The 24,057-nt window shown below is 37.8% G+C and overlaps 2 protein-coding genes across 5 annotated transcripts in view; one reads left to right on the forward strand and one right to left on the reverse strand.

The window, feature by feature from the left end:
- Positions 1–24,057, forward strand: part of IMMP2L (inner mitochondrial membrane peptidase subunit 2) — an 855,648-nt gene that overhangs the window by 422,526 nt on the left and 409,065 nt on the right. The gene's annotated exons all lie outside the window — the stretch shown is intronic.
- Positions 17,426–24,057, reverse strand: part of LRRN3 (leucine rich repeat neuronal 3) — a 51,632-nt gene continuing 45,000 nt past the window's right edge. Inside the window, exon 2 of the mRNA XM_032782920.2 lies at positions 17,426–23,527. Coding sequence (XP_032638811.1) covers positions 21,040–23,166 — 2,127 coding nt within the window. The 5' untranslated portion in view covers positions 23,167–23,527 and the 3' untranslated portion in view covers positions 17,426–21,039. The remainder of the gene's footprint in view (positions 23,528–24,057) is intronic.

Here is a 24,057-nt window from a genome sequence, read left to right on the forward strand (position 1 = left end):
TAGGTCCACTCCGTCTGGGGCAGCTGGCATTGGCCACTGTCAGTAGACAGGATACTGGGCTAGATGGACCTTTGGTCTGACCTGGTACGGCCATTTTTATGTTCTTATTTTCTGAGTGTTATTTAATTTTATGAATTTTCAATTTTGGGGAAAAAAAGAAAAGAAAAAAAAGAGACACAAAACTTTCTGATGTTGAATCATTCCACTTTGACATTTTCTGAATAAAATGTTTTAATTTTTGTTTCAAAACTACTTTTTGTTTTGAAATTTCTTTTATATTATAAATATTAAAAAAATAAAAATGATGACAATACTTTCAAATTTGTGGATTTTCCCTAATTGCAGGAAGTGATGGAAAGGACAAGCAGAGGTCCTGCAATGCAAACAAAAGGAAGTCCAGAACAATAGTATATATATACATGGTACTTTAAAAGTGTCAGTTTCACAAAGCTAAAAACAATAATGAGCCAGATCAGCTGAGAGATAGAATTTAATGAGAAAAATGTGAATGCTAATAAGTCTTTAAGAACACTTTACTAGATATCCCAACAGCCACAATCCTGTAATGAAGGAAGAAGACCATATTGGTTAAAAACTGACCTGGTTTAGAGGGGAACTGAAGACAGGTATAAAAAAGTACTATATAATAAATTGAAGAAAGGGGAATTTGATAGTAATGAATATAAATTAGAAGCTGTTCCCTATTTGCGGAAAAACTGGTTATGTAGTCATATCATATAACAACACTCTTTCCGTACCACTAGTATCACAGGAGGGTGTTAAACATCAGATATTAAAATTAGATTTCTTTAAATCAGCAGGTCTGGATAACTTGCATCCAAGAGTTTTAAAAGAGTTTGCTGAGGAATTCGCTGGTCTGTTAATAGTGATTTTCAATAAGTCTTGGAATACTGGGAAAGTTCCAGAAGACTGATAGAAAGCTAATATTGTGCCAATATGTAGAAAGGGTAAATGGGATTAATTGTGTAATTATAGGCCTCTCAGTCTGACATCAATCTCAGTTTTGGGGTACAATTACTAAATACCAAAGCCAAAAAATCAAATCACCTCAAAATTTGTATCCAGAAGGAAAAAACAGACAAGATTTGGTCAATATACAAGTGCATGGTTTTGTACAAGTACAAGGTTTTGGATTTTGTTCTAATAAAATTTCTACCTTGGCTCACAAACTTGTGAAGATTGTTGTATGCGAATTGGAGGGTCAGTAAGTTTGGCCACACCTGTCCTATGTTATTAGAGGATGTCAGATTAGATGATCACAGTGGTCCCTTCTGACTGAATCTATGTATCTGTGTGGTGTGATCACTGGCAACCATATTCATTGTTTTTGGTGCCTAGGAGATGGCCATACCCTGGACAGATTTTCTGTCTGCTTTGTCTTCATTAGAATCTAAACATTTTTGAGGATTGCCTCTATGTTTTGTTAACGGAAAAGGCTCATGTTGCTGTCAACCAGTTCTGGTACTGAGCATCCAGGTCCACTAATGTTGAAAGATACTTTCACCCCAAGGATTCTGGTCTCTGCAAATGGTACTTTGGGGCTGGAAAAAGCGGAGTTGTGGTGCCTGGCTTCTCCCTTATTGAATTAGGTAGGAACATGATTTTATTTTGTATAAACTCTGTGCAGAAGCTCAAGAATCCAACTCAACATTTCTTTGAGATTTTACCATCAGGACACATTGTCTTCCATCTGGAAAGAGAAGAGGGAGGCCAATGCTGACAGATTCCTCTGTTCCAACACAATGCCAAGGAAGACAAGAGATATTTACATGTACATTTGCATTCAGACCTAATCTTCCTCCAACACTTCGGCAGTATTAATGGAGATTGGTACAGATGATGCCTTGACATCGGCTCCTTTGCTATTGTCCCCTTTATTGAAACCTGTGAAGGCTTTGGTATAGACCCCAAAAAACATTTTCTGGGTGGTGAGAGGAACTTTTTCCAGTTATGTCTCCACTGATTCTTTCCAGTTTGGTCAATTCCAGCAAGGATCCTTCTCCTTCTTCCCACTCTTTAAATGTCAGTACTAGTGCCATATTTAGCAGAGATTAGGACTCTGTACTGGGGAACCCTGTTTCTTTGATATAATTTTGGCTACTGGAGTCTCCTTGGACAGACCTCCTGCACCCAGCTTGTTCCTTCTTTGCTAGGTGAAGAGTTCTGATAGTGATTTGATGGTGAATGATTTGCTCTCAAGAGCCTCAGCTCTGGGGGAGGAGAGAGCTCAGTGGTTTGAGCATTGGCCTGCTAAACCCAGGGTTGTGAGTTCACTCCTTCAGGGGGCCATTTAGGGATCTTGAGCAAAAATCTGTCTGGGTATTGGTCCTGGTTTGAGCAGGGGGTTGGAGTAGGTGACATCCTGAGGTTCCATCCAACTGTGATATTCTATGATAAGAGCTACTTTGCGGGCAAAAGAGATATGTGCTCATCCCGCAGCATATCTCTTATCTACATCTCAATCTGCAGTAATTGTCATAGGCTGGGATGCCTATAATGATCAGAATGCTACTTAGGTTTGGTTCCACATCTATGTGAAGCTGAGACCTAGTTATCTGGAACTTGCAACACTTAAGATTAGCTTAAGAACTGTTCAATTATTGGCAGATAACCACATAGTGAAGTATTGCACTAAATTCCAAGAAAGAACCAGTTCTTGCCAGCTATGCTAAGAGGCTGAATTGCAGTGAGTAAAGCACACCCTTTCTGGCATTTGAAGGTAAAGATAAGGAGTCAGTCAGGTTCAGCTCAGAAATTGTGCAGAAGGATCAGATTGTAAATTTAACTGGAACTGCTTGGCAGGAGTTAGACCACCCATTGATATTAGGGAATGTTCAGCCAGATCTCAGGCAGCCATCACAGCTTGCTTTTGCTATGACTTCATAAATGAATATACAAGGCTGCCTCCTAGAATTGTAAGTACAATTTTACATAGAATTACTCTCTTAATTTAGGTTCCAGATCTGATGCACAGTTCAAGAGAACAGTCAAGAGAACTTTTAAATAATATTCAGACCCACATCTTATATTGTTAGAGGGGACAATAATGTCTTGTTAATCTCACAGCTGGCAGTTCTTGAAGAGGAAAACACAATTACTTACCAGAATAACTATGGTTCTTCAAGATAATTGTCCATATGGATCCGTGTTTTCTGTTAACCTTTTCGTTACTTTTTTTGTGTCTTCTTTGAGGGATTCCTGAATTAATGGAAGGTTCTAAATGGCAGTTGGGGTACTATTCCCATCTATACCCTCAACATGAAGGGAGAGAGTGTGTGGACACTGCTTGCTAAGAGCTTCTGAATTTTCATGCTAACAATTTTCATGCACACTTCATAATAGTGTGAATCTTTGTGGACAGTCATCTCAAAGAGCTATAATTGTTATGGGAAGTAATGCCTATCTTTTGGACATCAATCCCAAACTTCCTTTCACAGCTGAGGTAGGATATATGGCTTTCTGATTCCCAGAAGCATAAAGGCTGTTTGGAGCACAGCATGAAATTATCAAGATGAATGAGGAACAATAGCTACTTTAGGTAAGGCAGATGGAGTTGTTTTCCACTATCACAAACTGTAATGTTGGAAAGATCATCAGATATTTTAAGAGCTAGTAAAGCCTATCTGACCTAAACTGCCTGACCTTTTCAGCTTTACCTTACTCCCACATTACTGTCACTATTTTTGTTGGAATTTCATTGTGTTATATGTTTATGCTTGGCTTCCTTATATGCTGCTTTTTCTCAGTCACTGATTTTAACATTTCATCCAAGTGTTTCTTTTAAGGATTGCAGAACTCATTAAGAGGTTTACACTTTTGCTATTCAAATAAAATGTCTTTGTTTTTTGTTTTGTTTTGGTTTTTTTGGGCGGGGGGGGAGTGCAGCGGAAGGGAAATATGGAATTTGAGTGATAATTTATTTACTGACTCAGACTAGCATCTGTCCTAACTGGCAGCATGGGGGATGATGTGTCAGTGCTGGCAATAATGCTACTAGGAGATAAGCTAGGGAGCAGAAGGGATGTTGGAAGGTAGAGCAATTAAGCAGCTGCATCAAGGCAATACTGTCTGCAAGTAGAGGACTGTGAAATAATAAGAACTGGGAGAGAGAAGGCCTGAACAAGTGAGAATAAGAGATTTGCAAAAGTGCTTATTAGCAAGGAATGAGAACTGTTCAGTTGCAAGTCAAGATCCAAGAGGATCTTGGAGGGATCCAACAACTAATCCAGCAGATTTGAGAGGTTTCAATTTCTATTTATTTTTTTAAGGTTTTGTAGCCTAATAACTGGGGTCCCCTTCTCCATCTGGAAGGAGGGTCCCAACTATGGGGTTGTTTCTATAGACCACATTATTAAAATGAACATTAGAGCAGTTCAAACTTTTCTGGTAATACATTTTTCCATCAGAAACTGTTGTTTCAGAGGAACCTGTTCTCATCAACAAAATTTTGTTTTGAAAAATAAATCAAAATGAACCTTATCAGAATGAAATATTTCAAATTTTTTTTATTTCCAGACAGCTTTTTGTTTTGATATGTATTAATTCATGTGCCTACATTGCAGCAAAACAAAAACTGCAAAATAACGTGACAAGTGAAGATGGAGGATATTTGTTTCTAATGTCTAAAGGAATCCCATTGTCACATGGCAAATTTGAAGTTCCATTTATCTTGGAACTACTTGCTTGTATATTCTCCAATATCAAACTGGGCTTCACCCAGAAGTAGACTCTACTTGCCATTCTGCTTAGTGCAAAAGAAGTTTGATCAATAACAAGAAAACCAAAATTAAAGTGCCATAACAATCAACTTGGAGAACACTCAAATCTGGGGACTAAATTTTCATCCTAACTAGCGACAGACTATAAGCAGCATAAAAATTCATGGTTACCAGGCCTGAGTTCCACTGAATGTAAAATAACATTTTAAAAAAAACAGTCTCATAAAGCAGATCTTTCTGTCTTTGTAATGGTAGTTCTTTCTTAATTTCATCCTATGATACTTTTTGGTTTAATATTTTAATACCAACTTGTCCATTAACAATATATATATATATATATACCCACACACACACTTCTACACTGATGTAATGCAGTAAAGTTCTGACACGCTACTATGAGTAGCGTGTTAATGGTGGCGGGGCTGAGGGGTTTGATAAGGGACAGAGGGTCTCAGGGGCAGTCAAGTGCTCCCCCCCCCCGGGTCTGGGGGGCAGGAACTGTGGGAGGGCACTTTTGGGGGCCCTACAGTCCCAAAGTGGCGGGGGGGGGGCCCAGGAACAGCCCGTTTTGCTTCCCTTGCCCCAGCTCAGGGGAGGCGGCAAGGGATCCCGCCTCCACTCACTAGCAGCGATGGAAGCAGAGGAGCCCCACCCCCACCCCAGCCAGCTCCCAGCTGCAACGCTCCACTTCCCACCGCAGGTGACTGCAAGACCTTTCCCCAGCCGCATAGCTGGGGCGAGGAAAGCGGAGCGTACTGAGGCCGGGCTGCTCTGCTTCCTGCTGCTGCCCTTGAGTGCCTGTCAGGGGGCCGAGCGGTCAGGGAACAAGGAAGCAAGTTTGGTATAATGCAGTCTCACTTATAACGTGGTGAGATTTTTTTTGTCTCCCAAGGACTGTATTATGTCATGGTAGAGGTGTGTGTGTATATATATATAGAGAGAGAGAGATACATTCCTATCTCATAGAGCTGGAAGTGACCCTGAAAGGTCATCGAGTCCAGCCCACTGCCTTCACTAGAGGGACCAAGTACTGGTTTTGCCCCAGATCCCTAGGTGGTCCCCTCAAGGACTGAACTCACAGCCCTGGGTTTAGGAGGCCAGTGCTTAAACCACTGAGCTATCCCTCTCCCATAAAGTAGTAGAGAATCTTTTGGCCATAAAGACTCTTCAGATTTTAGCTCATGTGTCTCAAAGCCTTTTCGTTTCATTTTGGTTCTCTGATTTCCTTCACTTCAACCATTACTGTGATTTGTGTATTAGTTTCAGTGGCTCTGTTGATGTTCTTCAGTGTTCATATTAATGTATTTATAGTTATTCACCTGCCTAATCTGTCATCCACTAAGGCAAATTAACCCCTTGTGTTTAGTACCCTCCCACCTAATGAGCCATCTCCAACACTGCAGCAACATCCCCTAGTTATAGAAACAATCTTCACTGATCATAAATAAGGGAGCAGATGACAAAACATTCAAACCAAGTGGGTAATGAATATAAATATATATTTACTCTCGTTCTCTCACTTTCACACACATTCTCTCTCAACACTGAGGAAAATCCTCCACAAGATTATGTTTCATTTTATGTTTACATTTTTAATGTATTTTTGTATTATATTAAATTTCTGTTATGATTTAGATTATATTGATTACCAGTTAGAATTCCAATAACAATTTATTTTATTTTCATTAAGGTATAAATTAAAATAATTATTAAATTCTAAATTAATAGAAAAACAATTAAATTAAACAAAGTTGACATTGAAACAAAATGCTTTGATTGACCTAAAATTAATTTTTGATTTGTTCATTTTTGGAGATTTTCTTTCATGGAAAACTTTGAAATATTGACTTTTCATTCTGTTATGGAATGAAAATATTTCTCATAATGTTGGAAAGGAACAGAAATTCCAAGTTTTGATTAGCTCTAATGAACAAAATTATTAGTATAAAAAAAACTTACAAGAAGTGGAAGATTGGACAAATGACCACGGAGGAGTATAAAAATATTGCTCAGGCATGCAGGAGTGAAATCAGAAAGGCCAAAACATACCTGGAGCTGCAGCTAGCAAAGGATGTTAAGAGTAACAAGAAGGGTAAGGTAAGTGTGGGCCCCTTACTGAATGGAGGAGCCAACCTAGTGGCAGAGGATGTGGAAAAAGCTAATGTACTCAATGCTTTTTTTGCCTCTGTCTTCACAAACAAGGTCAGCTCCCAGACTGCTGCACTGGGCAGCACAATATGGGGAGGAGGTGACCCACCCTCTGTGGAAAAAGAAGTGGTTCAGGACTATTTAGAAAAGTTGGATGAGCACGAGTCCATGGAGCTGGATGCACTGCAATCCGGGGTGGCTAAGGTTGGCGGATGGATTGCAGAGCCATTGGCCATTATCTTGAAAACTCATGGTGTACGGGGAGGTCCTGGATGACTGGAAAAAGGCTAATGTACTTCCTCTTAAGAAGGGCAGGAGGAGGATCTGGGAACATAGGCAGTCAGCTCACCTCAGTTCCTGAAAAATCATGGAGCAGTCCTCAGGAATCAATTCTGAGCACTTAGAGGAGAGGAAAGTGAATCAGGAACAGTCAGCATGGATTCACCAAGAGCAAGTCCATAGCCTTAACTAACCCAAGTGCCTTTATGCTTAATAACTGCTCTGTGATGAGGGGAGCAGTGGACATGTTTATTCCTGACTTAGCAAAGCTTTTGAATGGTCTCCCAGAGTATTCGTGCAGCAGTTAAAGAATATGGAGCTGGATGAAGACTATTAAAGATCGAAAGTCTGGCTAGATATTGGGCCAATGGGTTAGTAGTCAATGGCTCATGTCTAGTTGGCAGCTGGTATCAAGCCGTGTGCCCCAAGGGTTGGTCCTAGGGTCAGTTTTGTTCAATATCTTCATTAATGATCTGGAGGATGGCGTGAACTGCACCCTCAGCTAGTTCACAGATTACAGTAAGCTGGGGGGAGAGGTAGATATGCTGGAGGGTAGGGATAGGGTCCAGAGTGACCTTAACAAATTGGAGGATTGGGCCAAAAGAAACCTGATGAGGTTCAACAAGGACAATTGCAGAGTCCTGCACTTAGGATGGAAGAATCCTATTCACCACTGCAGGCTGGCTAATCAGCAGTTCTGCAGAAAAGGACCTGGGGATTACAGTGGATGAGAAGCTGGATATGAGTCAGCAGTGTACCCTTGTTGCCAAGAAGGCTAACCGTATATTGGGCTGCATTAGTAGGAGCATTGCCAGCAGATTGAAGGAAGTGATTATTCCCTTCTATTCGGCAATGGTGAAGCCACATCTGGAGTATTGTATCCAATTTTGGGCCCCCCACTACAGAAAGGATGTGGATAAATTGGAGAGAGTCCAGCGGAGGGCAACAAAAATGATCAGGGGACTGGGACACATGACTTATGAGGATAGGCTGAGGGAACTGGGTTTCTTTAGTCTGCAGAAGAGAAAAGTGAGGGGGGATTTGATTGCAGCCTTTGGAACCCCTGCTTCAGGTAGTTAAAGAGGATGGAGCTTGGCAGTTCTCAGTGGTGGCAGATGACTGAACAGGGAGCAATGGTCTCAAGTTGCAGTGCGGGAGTCCTATGTTAGATATTAGGAAACTTTATTTCACTAGGAGGGTGGTGAAGCACAGAAATGGGTTACCTAGGGAGGTGATGGAATCTCCATCCTTAGAGGTTTTTAAGACCAGACTTGACAAAGCCCTGGCTGGGATGATTTAGTTGGTGGTGGTCTTGCTCTAAGGAGGGGTTTGGACTAAATGACCTCGTGAGGTCTCTTCCAACCCTTATCTTCTGTGATTCTAAGGTACCACAGTTTGACATTAGTTCTGTTTATTTGTGCAAGTTAATTTTAAGGGTTAATGTATGTTTGTTTGTTTATTTGTTTGTTAGATTCATGTGAACAAATCACTAAAGCCTTGATCCTTCAGAAACACATGCTTAAGTTACACACATGCTTCACTTTATACGTATAGTAAAATCGACTTCATTGTGACTACTGGCACACATATAGTTAACTATGTGTGGAAGTGTTTGCAGGATCAGACCTTACAAATATATTATTAAAAAAAATGTGCAGCTGTTAGAGAATACATGATGAAAGGAAGGAAGAGGAGGCCAGGCAGCATCATGGAGAATGCATGCATATTGCGTAAGGGACTTAAGGTCAGCAGGTTTTATCCATGGATCCTAAGGCTCAATGTGATTAGCAGGCTTACTTTCTTGATGGGGCTTCATACACCTTCCCTGTTGAGTGGAGAACTGAGATCCATTTAAACTCTAGATTTTTTAAAAAGAATATTCCCTTCCAGGGATTTCTCTGCAGAAGGGGAGAATATAGTCTTAAGTAATATCCTTGGTTCTGAAGGTTTAAATCAGACCTTTAAAGTTTTTGGTAGATTAAGTGCATTATTCATTTATTATAGGTAAATTAAATTATATCTTCAGAATTATTTTTGATAGTTAAATTTGCTTTTTCTTATTTTTCTTACATAGCGAGAGTCACAAAATTGGAAGAATTTTATGACGCATGAAAGCACACGTTATTTCTAGAGATTGAAAGAATGAATGATGCAGTATTTCCTTTGTGTAATAAAGGCAGGCAGCCCTTTGTATTAAACTATCTTCTGTATGAATTACAGCAGGCAGAGGCAGAGTGTATACTAGACAGAAGGCAATATGTTGAAAGAAATGCAGAGCCTTTTGTTTTTTGTTTGTTTATTAAACCGTCACCTTCTTATGCATGTGCACAATAGTCTAAAGGGGGAGAAATATTTAGTGAAAGGAACCTGTTCATTCAGGAAGAATTAATATTTGTATACTAGATTATAATATGTGTTTATGATATCAACAGGTAAACAAACACATGAGAAATATCTCCAAAATGCTTTTAAAAAATCTTGGAGGTGTGACAATTCAAGCTAAACTTTGCTTATTCTCATAAGAACATAAGAATGGCCATACTAAGTCAGACCAAAAGTCCATCTAGCCCAGTATCCTGCCTTCGGACAGTGGCCAATGCCAGGTGCCCCAGAGGGAATGAAAAGAACAGGTAATCATCAAGTGATCTATTCCCTATCACCCATTCCCAGCTTCTGGGAATTTGAAGGAGCTCAGATTGTTTGACTGTATTACTGAAGCTCTCAAAACGATCTACACCCATTTCCAATCAACTCAAGATAGATTTAGAGATGTTGAAAAAATAGTGAGGGTGAAGGAGAATGGAAATAAAACTGCTTTTGACACTGCACCTTCTTCACTCAGAAAAATGAGATTGTAATTTAATCTCTCTCTAGATCGCAGCATATTTTCCTGTTATTTTCAGTTTCATCACTCTAATAAGCATGATTGCATTTGCATTGTCTGAGATTGGGAAGAAATATGGCATAAAAATAAATCTGGAGAAAAAAATCTGTTCTGCTACTATAAATGTGCATGAAATACTTTTTCACTGGCTGTGGAAAATAGTGATAGTAGTTTCTTGTAGACAAATTTTTCTGTAGCACAAACAAGGGAACACAATATGGCAGACTGTATGACAAGACTGATAGAAGAGAGTGTGCTTTAACTCTACCGTAAATAATAAAATATTTCCAAAAGGATTTTATTACTGCAAATTAAACACACAGTTATGTGTTGTGACTGCCTGAAAACTACTGGATGATTGCTTTAAAGATTTACTGAGAAAATTATGCTCTTATATTACCACCATCACCCCACCAAGTATATGATGTCGAATAAGGGCTTGTGTAGCTTTATACACGCACCTGCAATAGTAGGTCTGTAGACATCTCAGTGTAAGGTAGAACTCCCATTGTTGTCAACAGTTAGGAATTTGAAGATTAGAGCCAGCATGTAGATCCCTGCCCAATAAAGTATGTAAGTATGTGTGCTGTGTTAAGCATGTGAGTAGTCCCACAGGTGTAAGTGAGATTATCCATGTGTTTAGCATTATGACCATGTGTAAGTGCTTTGCTGGATTTTCTTTAGTGAAACAGGCTTTTTCATTTTCTGTTTTCCATGGAAACAAGACTGAGCTTGTTAAATATATTTTTGAGTAACTAGGAGTAAAAGAAAAGTCCATTGTCATCATTTTTCAGTTTTGCTCAGGTTCTGATTGCTCTGACAAATGCTCATAATAATTACATGGGAGGCAGTGGGCAAAAGCTGTATCACTGCAGGCTTTTTCATAGCAGAAGTTTGCTAGTGCTTTCCATTATTCTGAAAACACAGCCCAGATTTGTGATCATTTGGGAGCCATCTCTGTAGTTTTTCTTTCTTTAGATCAATCTTTTTCTTTTTCCTGGAGATTGGAAAGCTTTTTGCTATAACAATTGCAGTTTTGTATCCCTCTGTGAAAGTGTTGTAATCAAGCAGATGAAATTGCATTACTTTTGTTTGCAGTTTTTCCTCTTCATTTATCAAAAGTGGCTTTTGAAAGACATTGCCTTAACCAGGTAGAAGCCCATTTTTGTTTTCAGAAAATGTGGTTTTAGCAACGAAATACAGTTTTATAGCAATGAGGCTTCTCGTACTCGGTGTACTGCCGGCTGGTCTATCAGCCAGTGTGAGGTCAGTTTCCTTTAATCACTGGCAAGTATCACTACTATTGTTTGCCATATAGATATGCATTTTTAAATTTGCTTTGTCTTTGTTCTAATGATATTTTTCATTATGCATTTCCTGGTGATAGCGTGAGAATTTTTCTCATGAACAGAATTTAATCACATACATTTTATTTACTCTTTTCACACTGTTTTATAGAGTTAGAGAGTAAGACATCACTCAATGAAGTTAATGCCAGAAAAATTTCAGCCAAATAAAAACACTTCATTTAGTCAGTCTGTGGAAAAAAACACGGCATTTAGTCAGTCTGTGGAATATGCAGACGGTTTTATTGTCAAATGTTGCAACTGGGTAATTTTAAAATAAAAATAACTTTGTAGACATGCAAGCTAAGATAAGAATAATCGAATTTATTGCTTCAGGGCACCATCTGATTGCAGGAATCAGTTGGTCAGATGCATTGTGGGATTTTTGTCTTCCTCTGAGGCATTGAACCAATGCCAGAGGAAGGCCACTGGGCTTGATATGGCAAAATCCATTTCCTATATCCTTCTGCAGAAAGCATAAGAGCAACAGAAATTTTGGTCATTAAACTAGATTAATTTAGACTTAATGTTCCTCATTGCAGGAGTAGCCTTATTTTGTTTGTCAATAAATTGCCATGAACACCTATAGCTCTATAAGAATAATTATGAATGACAGCATAAAACAATGCATTCAGACTTCTCTTGAGTAAATAGATGTGACTATAAATATTAGTAGACTAAGGTTCACAGCCTCCCTGTGTGGTAGGAAAGTATAATTGTCTTATAATAATGCCCCATTTTACTGATGGGTAAACATAGGTTTCCCTACTATCAATCCCGTGTCTTAACCTCCAAAGAGTTTCATCCATTCTCAGGATGCAGGCTGGTTGTCAAGGATGCTTTCTTTATAGCATTTGCAGCAGAGCAATATGATTTGCATACTAGAGGATATAATGAAATATTTCATTGATGATACTAATAATATTTGCACATGGTGAGTAAAGGATAGGTTCCCAGGAGGGAACTAGGGCTTTGAAATTGGGCATATATTCATATATATTGTATTATTCTATAAAGCAATTTTCTTTTAACTAGAAGAGTTTCAGTCATACTGTAACAGGGCACTGAACAACATTAAAAAGACAAACTTTTAAAACCCCTTCTTAAAGGGAAAGCAGGCTGTGCAGTGTGGGGAATAGGGAGGGGAAGCAATTAGGAGGAAGGAGCAGGGAATGTTGTTTATTATTATTATTATTTCTATTACATAGTGCTTAGGAACCCTAGTTTTGGTCAGGACCTCATTGTTCTAGGTGCTGTACAAACACAGAACAAATGACAACCTTTGCCCCAAAGAGATTATACTCTAAATATAAGACAAGAGACAACATATGGCTATAAACCAACAGGGAGTTAGGAGGAAGCAATGAGATTATATCAACATGATAGGCTGTGATCTCAGCACATTTTTATCCTAGCCATTGTCAAGTTATTGAGTTTTTTTGTTGGCATAATGGGAAAAGAAAGTTTTAAGCAGGGATTTGAAGGAGGATAATCCATTAGTTTTGCAGGTGTTTATGGGGAAACCCTCCCATGCATAAGAGGCAGCATGGAAGAACACAAAGGTCTTGTTTGAAAACTTAACAAGTGGGCAATGCAGGCTGGCATCATTGGCTGATTGGAGGTGGGAGTCAACCTTTCAGTACTGAATGAGAGATGTTAGGTAGGGTCAGACCTTGACAGTGAAGACAAGTAGCTTAGAATATGGCAGAGAAGAAGGAGGCAGTGGAGGGATATAATGAGAAACATGACATCATCAAAGTGATGGGATGAGACAATGGTCTTTGCAGATCATGACCAGAGCTTCGGCTCCACCCCACTTCCACCCCCTTTCCCCCATCCCCCTAAAACACCAGCCAGTGAATACCCAGCACAGTTTATTTATTCCAGGGGTCAGCAACCTTTCAGAAGTGGTGTGCTGAGTCTTCATTTATTCACTCTAATTTAAGGTTTCGTGTGCCAGTAATACATTTTAAAGTGTTTAGAAGGTCTCTTTCTATATGTCTGTAATATATAACTAAACTATTATATGTAAAGTAAATAAAGTTTTTAAAATATTTAAGAAGCTTCATTTAAAATTAAATTAAAATGCAGAGCCCCCTGGACCAGTGGCCAGGACCTGGGCAGTGTGAGTGCCACTGAAAATCAGCTCGCATGTTGCCTTTGGCACACGTGCCATAGGTTGCCTACCCCTGGCTTGCTCCCTCCCTGGAACAGCAAGGAAACTGGGAGGGAGATTAAGATTCTCAGTCTTGCTCCCAAGCTGCTCTAGGGGCAGTAGAAAAGATCAGATCATATTGTCACACACTAGTCCTGAACTAACTGTTGGCCCACTCTGGCTTATCAAATTAATAGTTATCTACTTTTTAAAATGTAAAAATGTTAAAAACCCTATTCTTAGTCGGAGTAATCTGAGAGACCAGAAAATCATGTCATGGGAAACAGAAGTGTATTTTCCCATCCACTGACTCACTCTTTTATTAATAAAGAGCATTTACAATTTGTGAGTAATGGAAAAATATGTTGTTAAGAATGACTTAAACATATATTTGGGTGTCATTGTCATCAGTCTGTTGGGTGTATTTTTATCTAATCCAGGGCTTTTGTGTAATAACTGGAGTTATATTTTGGCTGCATTGATAGTTACCTAAACTAAAATATATGTGAGATGTTTACTAGCTTAAGCAATGTTTGCCCAAATGTATGCCAGAGTTCTGATGTGAAATGCAGCTACCAGGGAGTAGAGTTTTAACCTTATCTCAACAGAACACAGTATTAATTAACATAGTAATATTAGCCCAACAGAAAGAACTCAGGTATTATAGGTGTTCTATTGAAAAATGGCATCAACAAGACTTTTCAGTCTTATGTCTTAGATAATGCCATTTCTGATAGCTTAAAACCAGCTACTGCCTTAACATCTTCTGTAGTTGCTACCATTTTCCCAAGTGAGGTTTACTCTACTGGTACTGAAGATATTCAAATATGAAGATAAGGAAAATCAATTTCAAATCTTACTCAGCTTCTGTATTTACTAGTTTGAAACTACAATAAACAGTGGCTTTAATGCATTGGATTCCTGAATGATAACTATTTCAAAAAAGAAGCAAAGTTGTGTAACATAATACCATTTCCCATCTTTGAAAAAATGCAGTATAACTATGCAGTAGTTTGTGCTTACAGCGTACAGAATAAATATGCTAGTTAGAGCAAGATTAGGTAGAAAATAAGACAAGAAAACTTTGAAGAGTCAAAACCATAATGTAGTATTAAAATGTAGATAATTCTTGGAAAAGTTCTGAATTTGTGTCATTAACTATGCAGTTTCTGGTCACATAATGTAGACCTATCCTAAAGACACAACTTACTCAGTAGTTTGCTGGTCCCTGTCACTTATTCTGCCTTTTATTTTGCTGTGGCAATTTGAAAGCTGTGCATTCCCAAGTACTGTCTGAGTCATTCTTTGTGCACTGAGGAACTCAGGAATATAATTTCATGAAACTCGGAAAAGTCATGAACTGGAACTGTTTAGAGCATATTACAGAAAATCCTTGGGTAAATATGAAGTAAGGCATTCATCATGATGTAACAACCACCATTGTAGAGTTAAGATCGCCACTGAATTTCCACAGTAAATCTGATTGTGACCCCCTTCACCTAAAATCTACAAAGAAAGAAATACTGGCCTGAAAATGGGTGGATTATATCTGAAGCTAAATTAATCTGGAGGGTCTTGAAATAAGACACCTTAAGTAGAGGTGTACACCGGATTCCAAAGCATTCTCAAATTTTATTTGACACCTGCAGAAGAAGCCGGGAGGAAGTGGGCGGAGACGAACAAAAAGGAAGTAGATGGAAATAGATAAATCTAATGTACTGGATTCACTTCATGAAGATCTGATAGATATGACCAAAGATTAGAATTGACTAAACTTTAAGGGCTACACAATACAGATAAGGATTTATTAGTAAGATTTTAAATAGTAACATCAGACTGGACTGTAATTTCAGATGAGTTTAAAATAACACAAATTAGTGCTGAACAGCTAAGCTTTCCTTTAATAAAAAACTGGGAGGAGGGAGCTTAGAAGCTTCCCAAGACTTTCGGGGAGACAGGAGGGTTTGGTTGAGCACTGGAAATCCTTTGAGGCATGTGGGTCTGGGGAAGGACTCCCATCAATTTCCATGGAGGACAGCACAAGACTTCCACCAATCGCTCCAGTTTGTTTGGGGGTCTTGACAAGCTTCCTAATGCCAGCCAGGTTGAAGGGTTGGTAATGGCACAATGAGCTCCTTCAGGATATTCTGTGGCTCGTACACTTTACTCACATGGAACTGTATTTCTGTACACATCCTATTAAGGGACTGCATGTTGGGAAAGAAAAGAGTCACAGGAGGGGCATGAGCAACACCCTGATTGGCTGTTCCCCAATCCTCTTGCTCTCCCCTTTCTGTAGGCCATATAAGGCTACTACAAAGTGTGCACCATCTAAAATCTGCAGGAGAGAAACTTCACTCATGTGTATCATGCAAGAATAGACCTTTGTGCCTGCAAATCTTATGAAGGAGGCATTCGTTAAATAGCCTGTTCCCACCTACGAATAACATTTCCTGTTCCCCTCAGTCCTAGGTTAGAAATATTTTTTAAAAATTAGGAAACAGCCAGCCAAAAACTTTTGCTTTTGAGTTGATGTTTCAGGTGATTTTAAGCATATACTATCTCATGAGCATTTGAGTTAAAAGCAACCATTTGTTGTGTGTTTGTACAGCTCCTAGCACAATGGAGTCTTGGTTCATGACTAGGATTTTTAAGCTCTCTGGTAATACAAATAATTAATCATATTAATACTGATAGAATGAAGGAATTTAAAAATAAAGCTTTCACTGCTTAAACAAGACGACTCTCACTCAACCAGCCACAACTTTAACTGCACCATTTGACTTAGAGCAACCTATTAGTAGCCTAAAGAGGAAAAAGTTATATAGGAGTTTTTTAAAGTATGTAAGTGAACGTTTGAGGAGAGAAGGCAATGAATGGAGGCCAATGACTATATGATTTATAATGGCACCATCGGGATCTCTTTAATGAATGCCTTTTCAAGATTTTTTGTTAATTTAGTTCTTAAAGAAGTCAACTGCAAGTGTGGTGTAAATAATTTCTTGGCTAATTTGTACTTGTGTGTGGTGGCATGCACACACACACTCATCGTGGTTCGGAAATTGATTGAAGAATGACCTCCAAATATTATGCCTTTTTGCTTTAGTGGTGTTAATTTGTGCATTTGTATTGTGTTAGCTTTGGCAGCTCAGCTCACTTGTGTTGTGTCTGCTGGAATAGAGGAAAGTTGTGGTTGCTGTTTGGGTGAGAGTCCATACCTTGTCTGAGAAGTATAAATGTAATTTTTAATTGCCTTGCTTACTAATTTTTCTATTTTAATTCAGACATTCATGAAAGCTAATGAATTTACACTTAAAGCACAGATATATACCATAATACCATTTTGTCAAAATTGTTAGTGGAAAATGTACTATTGTTTATAATGTGGTTACGGGCTCACTGGGCACCTGCTATGTACTACATACCTATGCACTGAGCTGGAATCTTTTTGAAGTATGGGGAGTGCATCTGCTGGAGTGAAATCCTGATCTATTGAAGTCAGTGGCGATCTTGGGATGTGAGATTGGGTGCATCTGAGGAGATACAGGTTTAAGTGCAATTCTTCACGTCAAAATGAGGCGCTTATCAACATGCCTCACCTATTTGGTCTTACTCCTGTTTCTGAGTAGAAGTAACTTGATGGCTGTGCAGCAGTGCTCTCTTTAACACAGGTGTGGATTGTCTTAGATCCCTGTTATGCTCATCACGCTTCATCTTGTGCTTATATGCACAGCTGTCTGCCTGTACTGTGCAGTTACCGTGCACAGCTGTGTGCCTGTACTGTGCAGAATCTAGAATTGACAAGTGAGGAGCCTAATTTATGGCAATGTGTGAGTTTATTCTTTAATTGTTTAAACAAAGTGACAGTGTGGTTTTTGCACATCCTTAGTTATGGGGTTGTAACATTCTCATTCTGAGCCCAGCCTTTTTTTATTTCATTGCTCTTGAGTAGTTAATATATATATCTCTGTCACCATCTTAACACAGAACTAATCAAAGAAATATGATCTGATAAAAAATGTAGCCTGTGCAATAAAAACCTGAAACAAACTTCCAGTGAGTAAATACGAACATTAAGATCAGATAAAAGTTTTTAAATGATCCCATCTCCAAAAGATTTTCCCATTTAATATCTATGGTAAACAGAATTTCATCAAAGAAAATGTGACTCTACTTACTCACTTTCCTGTCAGTTTCAGGAAAATCTCAGACTAAAGCAAATTTGCACTCTGATGGAATCCTACAAAACTATAATGACATTGAAATGTATGATACCTGTGTAAAGAAATATAATTATTATCCTTAGTGTCTAAATCAACCAGTCTCATTTGTTTCCTGCTAGTAAACTCTAGAAGTTACACTCAAAAGCTGGGGTTCATTAAACTTTTCATTCTGCAGATCAAATCACAAGAGAGAGATCTGTCATGGGACATCCCTGCTCCCAACCTCTCCTTCCTGTTACTTGGTTCTCAAAACATTTAATTCTACAGACCACCACAAAGAATTCCCCAGGTTTCTTGTGGTCCATAGATCCCAACTTTAGAATCACAGATCTAATGGACAAATCTCATAGTCTTTATACAGGTAATACTTACATTCAGGTGAATGGATATATGCTTATTTAAGGATAGGAGTGCCTTGCCCTATTTAAAAATAACACAACTATCACATAGCACTTTTTGTTGGTAGACATCAAAGTGCTTTACAGTGGAAGGTAAAGTTCATTAGAACTGGGGAAAATGAGATGTGGAGTGGTGAAGTGACTTGCTTAGGGTCACATGGGAGGTGACTGACAGAGCCACTTTATTGTAATAAATTTCTTCTCACATGAGACATTGAATATTTTCCATCTGAACAGCAAGCAATAGAGTTATCAATCTCTAATTTAAATGTTTAAGTATATTTTCATATAAAATGATTGGTGTGCTTTTGACCAACATTTATGTATTATATATATGTCAGATATCAGGGATATATGAGAGAATGAATGCCCTCCTAGCTAGCCAAACAAACATTTTCTTCACTAATAGAAAGTCAAGACTAGATTTTTAAATAAATAGCATGATGATTTGGTATGAACAGCTGTATTTATTCAGCTGAAACAAAAATATTTTTTTCATTTCAGTGCTTACCATTTAGTGTTCATTCAGTGTGCTATTTCATACCATTGTGCTGACTTACTGTTGCTTGAAACAAATGAGATTCTCACCTCTGAGCTATATCAGTAACAGGTTCTAAATGTAGCTAGATTCCAAAGATTAACATACAAGATACATGAGCAAGCTCTTGCTGACCTATACAGTACTTGCATTGTAATAGGTCATATTTCAGCTTCTGTGTTTTTGATAAATAGCTTGGCTCTAAAAGTTCTGTCCAAGGTTCTGAAATCTCTTATGATGTATGAGCATGTCTAGCTGATAAATTCTGATGCCAGACTGTGTGTGATAGTGATTCATCAGGTTTGTAAAATTTGTGTTCAGCAAAACATATTGAATTTATAAGGATCGAAATTTGGGATCTTTTAAAATTAGTACTGGCATGTTCTCCTTTTTAGTTTTAAACATCTTTCTGAAAATAACGTGCACATGGTCAGAAACAACTAGGATTTAATCAGAAAGTGTCAACTTTAACTTGAAAGCAAGTTATTCATTAGTAATATATCAAATGAGATGATTTTCTGTATTAGGAATGCTTACAGGCCAATGGCATTATGCAGCAGGCCATGAAGTGGAAATGTTAAATATCTGTTTGCAAGTGGACACACACAAAAATGAACGTGAAAGCACTGGAGAATTTCAAAGTTAGGGTTCTGACCTACACAAATGCTGCCAACAATTCCAGAGAAATGTTTATTTCAGATGAGTTCAGAAAGATAAAATCTGTTAAAGTATTTGATTACAATACTTTAAAAATATTAAAGCATAGTAAAAACCAAAATGCTTTTTGTCCTATTTTTTGTTTCATATGCAAGATACGTACATGTTGTTTTAATAATTTTTAATGCTCTAAATGTACTCTCTTCATTCCCTAAATGGAAACTCCATTTTCCTTCTGACTTACTTCTCTGTATTTGTATACACAACCACTAACTGGAGTAAGGTAGCAATTTTGCTGATAGCTTCTTCATCTGTCTTCTGCCACCTGGAGGTCAACACTCCTTTAGCATGTCATACTTCAGTTTTGGACTACTTTTTCCACTGAATCCAGGAATAGTCAGATTTACTCCGACAGAATTCGGATTTAAATTTAGAGTCAGCCACAGTGTCCATTTGCTGTTTCAAGGCCCAGCCTTACTCCTAATGAATACAAGGGGAATTTTGCCATTAAAGTCATTGTGAGTGGGATCAAGCATTCATTTTATTTCAGTGTATGTCATTCAGTTATTTGCATGTCACATCTTCAAAGCTGGAGAGATTAATAAACCCTTTATTGGTGATGGTTGCTGTTGTATCAGAACAGAATTCTGATCCTGCAGAGAGATCCTTAATGTCAACAAGATTGCTAATTTCTGTTAAAAATTGTGTGTCTGTGTACCAAGCAACATAAACTTTAGACACTATTAATTATTAAATTGGGATTTTTATTGCAGCCAAAGTATTGGATTTACATTATTTGTGTCTAATAATTAAATCCAATCTTCAGACACCAAGTAAAAAAATAAATCTAATTCGCTGACAGCAGTAGGTCCCTGTTTTTTTCTCCTTGAGGATAAAGAGGGGTGTGTGTGTGTCTGTGTGTGTTTTAATGACCAACAGGTAAATGCATATAGTTATTACTTCTTAACCATATGGATAACTACTTTATGTTAGTATTTATTGTGTTATTTATTTCAGTTATACAGCCTAAAAAACAGCAAAAATTTCCTATGCAGTCAAAGCTGCATTTCAGCTGGAAAATATATAAAGAGATTTATAGAGAGATTTTATAAGACATTAAAATGAATTTGTTTATTGTCAAAGAGGAGCCCCCAGACGGATTCTCTTTTTTTAAGAAGCAAGCCGAAAACTCTTTTGATTTTAATCAAAAATGTATTTTGCCTCATAAAAAATGTTTCACATACTCACTGTGTCTACTCTACAGAATTTGTCCATTTCATTACACCACGTGTCAATTCTAGTTTATCTGGTCATTGCAAAAACACGCTGCTAGTGTGTGTAATACAGCACAGGAGGAGGTATTGCTCAGTTCTACTATTACTTAATTAAAAAAAATACAGAAAATGTTCTTGGCTACTTGCACTGTATTCCAGACTGAAAAGTCACATGGAAGTTCTAAAAAATGGAGTAATTGTATTTGGTTGGCACAATACCCTTAGAAGTCCGTTAGTTAAAAATTCTTTTTATGCTGAATCAGTACATATTCCCATTTGTTAACACCAGCAGCAATGCCCAGACTTCTGATTTCTAAAGAGTAATACTTTTTTTTGCCTTTTTATTTAGCACAACTGCAGTCTTGTACTTTTCCAATGTTGGCGTTTACACTGGTGTTTCATGACATATTCATTGGTACTCCTATCACGGTTGCTTTTACTTCCAGTGATGTGCTTTTCTCTTTGCCGGTGTCCCAAAGACTGATTAGAGGAGGATAAAGCTCATTGAGTGAAAAGGATTGTTTCTTCAGGTAATTCCTTAAATAGCTGTGTCCTGCACTGCAGTTAATTTCTTGTGAGATGCAACTGTAGAGATATACCACACAGATGACTCCCAAGAGAACTCCAAGGCAGGCAAGGAATTCTATTATGTTGGTCTTTTCATAATTTTTCACTGCAAGGTCAAATCCTTTTGTGGTGACATTGACACATTGTTTTTTATTCTGCTGGTAGATGGTGGGAATGTCTATACAAATTTCATATTCAGTTGATGGATTTAGATGAGTAAGATTATATACCTTTATATCAGATGGTATTCGAACACTCTGTGCAGCCTGAGAGTTCTCGGTCTTCTGAAATGCAGTCCATCTAATGCTGGATTTCAGAATTTTAGAACTTGCTTTCCAAGACACCAAAATAGAATTAGATTGCACTTCTTTTATTTTAATATTCAAAGATCTATTGCTGTCCTGGGGGAAGGAACCATCCACTTTAATCATAACTGATTTTAAATCTGCTCCAACTAGGTTAGTTGCTATGCATGTATATAGTCCACTTTCTTTTTGTGTAACATCACTTATGTCTAATGTTCCTTCAGAATGGACATAGTATTTATCAACAACTGTATTAGGCAAAAGTTTGTGACCTGATGGTGTTATCCAGTATATTTCAGGTTCTGGTTCTGCTGTTGCTCTGCAGTGTAAGGAAACATAGCTGCCAGTTTCTAAATCCAGAGTTGAGGGAAAACTTTCAGGCGCTATCAGTGGGAGGCAGATTTCCATCATTTCCCTAAAGTGTACCTGCCTCACATTCTGGCCTTGAAATTCTTCAGGATCCACACAAAATAATGAATCTGGCTCCATGAATCGAATGTTGGTTTTATTCATGTTAATCCAGCGGATGACACAATCACATCTGATTGGATTGCTGTGTATACTGATTTCCTTGAGGTTAGGTAAAGAGTCTATTGTATTACGGTACAGGGCACTAAGTGCATTACTATTGAGCATGAGTGATTCTAGCTTGGGAAGTTTATAGAAAGCGTTTGGATGGATGTATGATAATCTGGGGTTATTGGTAGCTTCTATTTTTCTTAAATCTGGCAAATTGTCAACAGCAAGACTATCTATAGAAATTAGTTCAGGCATGTTATTAATTCCCAATTCTTTCAGGTGCAGCATATTGCTAAAATCTCCTCTTCGTATTCTGTTAATAGGATTCTTGTTTAGATCCAAAAATTTGAGATTTGTAACTTTTTGAAGAGCAACATGGGGCACTTCAACAAATCTATTGTCATAAAATGAGATGCTTTCTAAATTGTCAAGGCCAACCAAAGCATTATCAGGTATTTGAGTGAGATTTATGCCTGCTAAAACCAGGCTGCGCAGATTGATAAGAGGCTTAAAGTTCATTTCTTCGATTTTGATGATCGGATTTTCTCCAATCATGAGAATCTCAAGGTTAGGAATAGCTTCAAACCACTTACTGTTGATCATCTGTAGGCTATTTGAATTGAGATGAAGTCTAAGAAGATTATCAAGGCCTATAAAAGCTCCTGATGCAATTGTGGAAAGCAAGTTGTGATTAATGTAGAGTTCTTGTAAATTGTTAAGTCCAGACAGACATTCTTCAGGCAGCTCAGTAAGTTTGTTTTCCTCAAGGTACACCGAAAGAAGCTGTGTCATCTTTCTAAGGTTAATACTGATCACTGAGGATAAATTGTTTTGAGATAAATCAAGACCAGTAAGGTTCACTGGGAAGTCTACTGAGTGTTCAATTTTTGCAATGTTGTTTGTCTGTAGAAGTAGAACCTGTGTGTCAGCAGGCAGTCTTGTTGGGAAATTAACAAGGCCTAAATCATTACAGTCCACTGTTGGAGCTTCCATATATATGGATCTTGGGGTAAACCACGGTCTGATCTCACAGGTACATGACTGAGGGCAGTCTACCTTTTTATCTACAGCTTGTACAAATGCAGTGATAGCTAGGCCAAGTAGAAAATGAATTTTGAGTGGCATGTCCTTCATTTTAGCTCAAGTCTTCAGAAAAGTAATAGGCCCTTAAGGATACCACAGATGCTGGTTTCAACTTCAGTAAGAGCTTGTCACTTGATAAAACAAATACTTGCATTTGTCAAATGATGAATGCCAAAGAAGCACAAAGATTTTCTTCCCAAAAACAAGTGATAACTTCGTAACCACCTTGTCCAATGATAACAGGCATGTTGTGGAAATGAAGGTCACTGGCTCCTTGATGCCATAAAACTGATAAGATTTGTGATGATGAAGCATGTATAGATGGTCATAGATGATCAAGCAATTCATTTATTTACTAGTATTAACTTCAGATCCCATGATTGATTATTGTTCACAGGAATGACAGGATGATCTAAAATATAAGAAGAGGAAATAATTAGTATGAAAAAACTATAAGGCTATAAAATAATTTAGCCGTCTCTCTATAATATTAATTATTGCAGGTAAGAAAAGAAAATGGCTGTGGTTTCTGGAGTATTGCAGTGGCATCTAGTCAGCATAAATAAAGTTAATATAGTAATATAGCAAGCTGAAGATCCAAAGAATAATAAACAAAATATATCACTAAGGTTTTTCCACATATTTCAGGCTACTTTAGAATATTTTTCTTTCCTACTGTTATCACTAAAAGCAGACTCTGCTATATTGGCTTTGAAAACTTAACCACTGAGCTAATTCTTGCAGAGTATGAATTTTTACTCTTGAAGACAGAGTTTATATATATAAAGAACATAATGTATATGTAATCAAGGAAAAAGGAACAGTTGCATTAATATACACCCAAAATGAGTGCATCCTGAGACATACCCATGAGATATTTATACAGTAACATACAAAATTGATAATCCCCAGGTTTTATCTTTTCCTAATTCCTTTTATAGC

The sequence above is a fragment of the Chelonoidis abingdonii genome, chromosome 1, assembly GCF_003597395.2.
Source record: "Chelonoidis abingdonii isolate Lonesome George chromosome 1, CheloAbing_2.0, whole genome shotgun sequence".
NCBI lineage: Eukaryota > Metazoa > Chordata > Testudines > Testudinidae > Chelonoidis > Chelonoidis abingdonii.